Genomic DNA, 4,786 nt, shown 5'->3' on the forward strand with positions numbered 1-4,786 from the left:
ATATATATATATATATATATATATATATATATATATATATATATATATATATACATGCATCCAGTCTCTTGCCTCAAGTCCAGTTCGATCTGGGCCTCATTCCTCTGCCATAGAGATATGCTGGGTGTATCGGAACACAGGGCATGTCAAATAAGGTGACATCAGACAATCTTTTGTGTTTGGTATATTTTTGTCAACGAACAATTTACATTGGAAAATATACTTTGTGACACTACTTTATAAAGTGAATCACACTGAAAATAGCATTTCAAATGTGGTACTCGAGCCTTTGCTTTGGGGGCACACGGAGACGTACTCTCTGTCTCTGTCTCTGTCTGTCTCTCTGTCTCTGTCTCTCTCTCTGTCTCTCTCTCTGTCTCTCTCTCTGTCTCTCTCTCTCTCTCTCTCTCTCTCTCTCTCTCTCTCTCTCTCTCTCTCTCTCTCTCTCTCTCTCTCTCTCTCTCTCTCTGTCTCTGTCTCTCTGTCTCTCTGTCTCTCTGTCTCTCTGTCTCTCTGTCTCTCTGTCTCTCTCTCTCTGTCTCTGTCTCTCTCTCTCTCTCTCTCTCTCTCTCTCTCTCTCTCTCTCTCTCTGTCTCTCTCTCTCTCTCTCTCTCTCTCTCTCTCTCTCTCTCTCTCTCTCTCTCACACTCTCACATCACACTCTCACACTCTCACACTCTCATTCACTCATCCCAACAATGTTTTGTTGAAGGAGCTTGGTTCATTTTACATTTTGACAGACACAAGTCCATGATGGAACCAGACATTTTGTTTTGCATTCCTTTGCATATGTACTTTAAGACAAGTGCATGGTTTAAACTGTACGAAAACACAAACACCAATGTGAATGAATGGGCAGCATCAGTAATGAGACTTTCATTGAAACATAAAAAAAAAATGGTTCCGTTTTATTTGTATGAAATATCATCAAGTTGTTTAAATGTCATCGTGTTTTTGTGCTGTGTTGATCACTTCTTGTGTCGCTTTTCCTTGCCCCACTACCATGGCATTCCTCAGGTTCCCGATCGCTTCATGGAAGTGGCGAACGTCACGTTCCGTGAATTCTTCACGGCCATTCAAGCTGGCAAGGATGCCGATCCGTCGTGGAAGAAGGCGATCTACAAGATAATCTGTAAACTCGATAGCGATGTGCCAGAAATATTCCGCTCGCCGAACTGTCTGCAGGAGTTGTTGCAAGAGTGAGTTTGGCACTAACCTGACCCGCTCGCCTCGACTAGACTTGTTTTCTTTCCAGCCTGTTGCCTCAAGTCCAATTTGATACGGACCTCAGTCCTCTGCCTCGGCGAAATGCCGGTTGTATAGGAACACGGGGCATGTAGAATAAGGCGACGTCGGACAATCGTCCTGCCAATCTTGAGTGTTTTTGAACGCCATTGGGTGAACGCCGACGCTTGTTTGCTCTGACTTCCAGACCAAGATGATGACCGCCAATCATCGAGACAGTGTGCCAAAACCTCCAACCGAGACTCTGAAATATGACGAGCGAAGGCATTCGACATTCCAGTTGTAATGGGATTTGGGTTAACGGGGCAGCTTTGTGGTGCTGGATAATTAATCGTTACTATCATCTGCATGTGTGACAGACAGGAGCCGAAATATTTCTCACACATGCCACCTTGTTTGGCCCTGACACCTTTATGGTGTCATTAATATTACATCTCCTTGGAATTGGATCGCCCTGGAATTTTTGCAAAGGACGCACATTTCGCAATTCTTTCTTGAGATATTAGTACCAGAAGTCATCTTTGAGCAAACACAGATCGAATCCAGTATGTCTACCTGATAGGAGTCTTTGTTATATTACACATATGTTGACGTTGCTTTATTTCGAATTAAATTTTTCCTGGAATGATTTGTAACAGATAAGTGTGCCGCTAATAGGGGGTGGGGGAGGGGGGGTAGGGGCAGGATCTGGGATTGTTAGTGAAAAGGGCCAATTCTTTTTCTAACCTCCGGCAAAACACATCGGATGCTTAATGAACGTTGCACGTAACAAGGTGCTGCATGACACGTCCGCTGTGTCCGGCTAGATATATCGTTGTTGGGATTTTGTTCTGAATGCACAAAAAAAGGATTTATTATTCAATAAGTGCGGAATCATTGCATGAGCTTGACCCGAGAGCGTGGATGAGCGTCGGATGAATGGATTCCGAGTTTGTTTTCAAAGCAATTCCCCCCACTGCTGATTGGCAAGGTCATTAGAGCGATTTGAGATTGGTCCCTTTTGAACCATCCATGCAACTGGACGTGCACGCCGGAGCTCCGACAAACATTTTCCTTTATTCGCGACAAAGCTGGTCGTGAGGAACCGCTCCGGTAGATGTGTTCTTGGTCCCACGACGTGAGTACGTGTATTTTGTGAAGAGAAGGTCAGGGGGAGCTAATATCTGCAGTCCTCCAAATTGAAACGTTACCAACATCTTCTATCAGCCTGGGATAAGAAGATGGGAGGCAGGTTTCCGGAGAGCAGATGTCCGCGCCACAACACCTCTTAGTGCCATATGCGATGACTGTGCCCCAGGCAGTGCTGCTCGTCGTGCCATGCTACTTGGAGGACATTTTCTCTATTGATTTAATATCTCTCACTCTCCATCGCCTCCACTAGTTGCCTTTTGGTTTTGTCTCGTCTTCAATGCAACATTTATAAAAAAAGAATAGAGAAATCATCGCAAACATCCGGCACGAAGCAATAATCAACAAGCGTGGCAGTTGTGGAAGTTGTGGAAGCGTTGAGAGGATGGCTTTATACAAACAGCAACAGAAGTTCAACAGTTTTCAAAAGCATCTCTCGATGGGGGTTTGGTGTTGAGCGTGGTGCTGCTGGGGGATGGAGAGGTGAACCTCTTTTTGAAATACATGCCTCGTGTGATGTTCTCGTTTCGATAATTGCTGTGAAATTTTTCACCGTTTTGTTTGCGTTTAATGGACAGAAATAAGCAACGCTACGCTTCGTGCTCCAAGCGCGAGCGTTTAGTTTTGGATTCTAACCTTGACTCGAAGGAAAAATTGTATGAAAATGGCCAATAAAAGAGTCTAAAAACGTTTTCAAAAATGGTCCGAATGCGAAGATTGCTCAATAAGTTTGCCATCTAACGTCAAAAAATGAAAAAAGCAATGTTGCTTTGGTTGAAAATGGTTAAATTGTGAAACAACTGCTTACAAATAGTCAGTTTAGATCATCTTGAAATAGTCAAAAGAAAAGTTTCACCGACTTCGGTTATTGATGGTTTTTTTTTTTTTTACGTCAGGCCACAGACTTACTAATCACTCATCATATTATTATTTAGGATGTAATTGCAGACTCGTCACTTGTTCGTTGTTTGTTTGTTTGTTTTCTTCTGTTTCCAAAGTGATCAAGTTTAAATGTACCATAACAAGGGGAGGAATTCCTTTTCACATGGTGGTAATTGTTTTTTTCGCTTTGTTGATCGGGTTGTGACGTCCCTGATACACTATTGGTGCTAAAACCCGGTCCCAACTACCCTTGAGTTTTGTTGGTTCAGAATTTTGAGATTAAACGCGGTTGATAACTATGCATCGTTGGAGGCGTTCTAGGAGAGGGTCATTTACCCCTCCCACCACCTGACCCCGTCCCCTTCCCCACGCACATTTCAAAAACAAAGCAAAAGTTAACATTTTGAAAGTCACGGCGAATGAGTTATCACTTAAACACTCTTTCTGTATATACAAAGCTCTCTCTTTTTTTTTTATAACCTTTACATGTTTTGCGACAGTCACACCTGATTAGTCGGAAAATCATTCCCTGGGGGTTAAAGTTCGGTTTCAAAAGAAATAAACTTGCCACAAGGTCTTTCCGGATTACATGAAATGGTCATTTTAAATCCAATTTTTTTTTAATTTTTAATTCTTTGCCAAGAGTTTTAATGGTGCACATCGTGATACTTTTACCTGTTAATACCTGTTCGTTGATTAAATGACAGAAAGATTATTGGACGATTGCACTGCTACCGGTACAACACAACGACCTATGTTATCGATACCCGTGCACTTTCACGCAGACAAAATGCTTTATAAGATTATTTAATTGGTGAAAATGCAGAGTACTGTCTGTTTGCTTTTTTTCCTACACTGGCTTGGGAGTTATTAACCGTATTTATTGAATTGCACAATTGAAATGACGAGATAACTGATCTGTCGGAGTTATTTTGAAGTGTTAAGTTAATGATGATAGAATGCTAAGAAACTGTTGTTACACCAGTATTGTAAATTATTTTGTATCTAATTTATTGTAATTTATTGTGGGTTGTAGGCAATTCAATAAGGCATCGTTCTACATTATATTATCATTGTTATCTGGTCTTGGACTGGGAGTATTTATGAGAATTTGTCCGATGGAAACTTTGGCAGATTGATATACAGTAAATATATATATATATATATTTTTTCTCATGCTGTAATATCTAATAACGGAAAAGCAGTCTGCCTTTTGTGCCTTGCCTAATTAGCTGAATGTATTTAGACTCATTGTTGTACAACTGTAAATAATATATGGTTTGTGCTCAATAAAAACCTTTAAAATTATCATTTCTTTTAATTTACTTGCACGTTAAAACGTTTCAATTTCTTTACTTTCAGTCTGCTTTGTTGGTAAAGTTTCTTATTGTACAAAGTATCGTTCGGTGAATCCTTTGGATGAAGCTTTTATTCGTCTTGAAATCGCTGACGTGATTGAGGACAATTACAGGCTGGTGTGGATGACTTAAGCAAATAATTATGATGTAAGCAATTGACGATGTAGGTCATT

At 40.9% G+C, this 4,786-nt stretch overlaps 1 protein-coding gene across 7 annotated transcripts in view; it reads left to right on the top strand.

Moving 5' to 3' along the window:
* The window catches only part of PROX1 (prospero homeobox 1), a 67,710-nt gene extending 63,147 nt beyond the window's left edge, over positions 1–4,563 (top strand). For all 7 annotated transcript variants that reach the window (XM_085887315.1, XM_085887309.1, XM_085887310.1 and 4 more), the window contains exon 5: positions 1,018–4,563. In XM_085887315.1, coding sequence (XP_085743441.1) covers positions 1,018–1,203 — 186 coding nt within the window. In that variant the 3' untranslated portion in view covers positions 1,204–4,563. The remainder of the gene's footprint in view (positions 1–1,017) is intronic.
* Positions 4,564–4,786: the final 223 nt, after the last annotated feature.

Source organism: Eptatretus burgeri, chromosome 7 (assembly GCF_056783735.1).
Source record: "Eptatretus burgeri isolate ZD-2024b chromosome 7, Ebu_testis_v1, whole genome shotgun sequence".
NCBI lineage: Eukaryota > Metazoa > Chordata > Myxini > Myxiniformes > Myxinidae > Eptatretus > Eptatretus burgeri.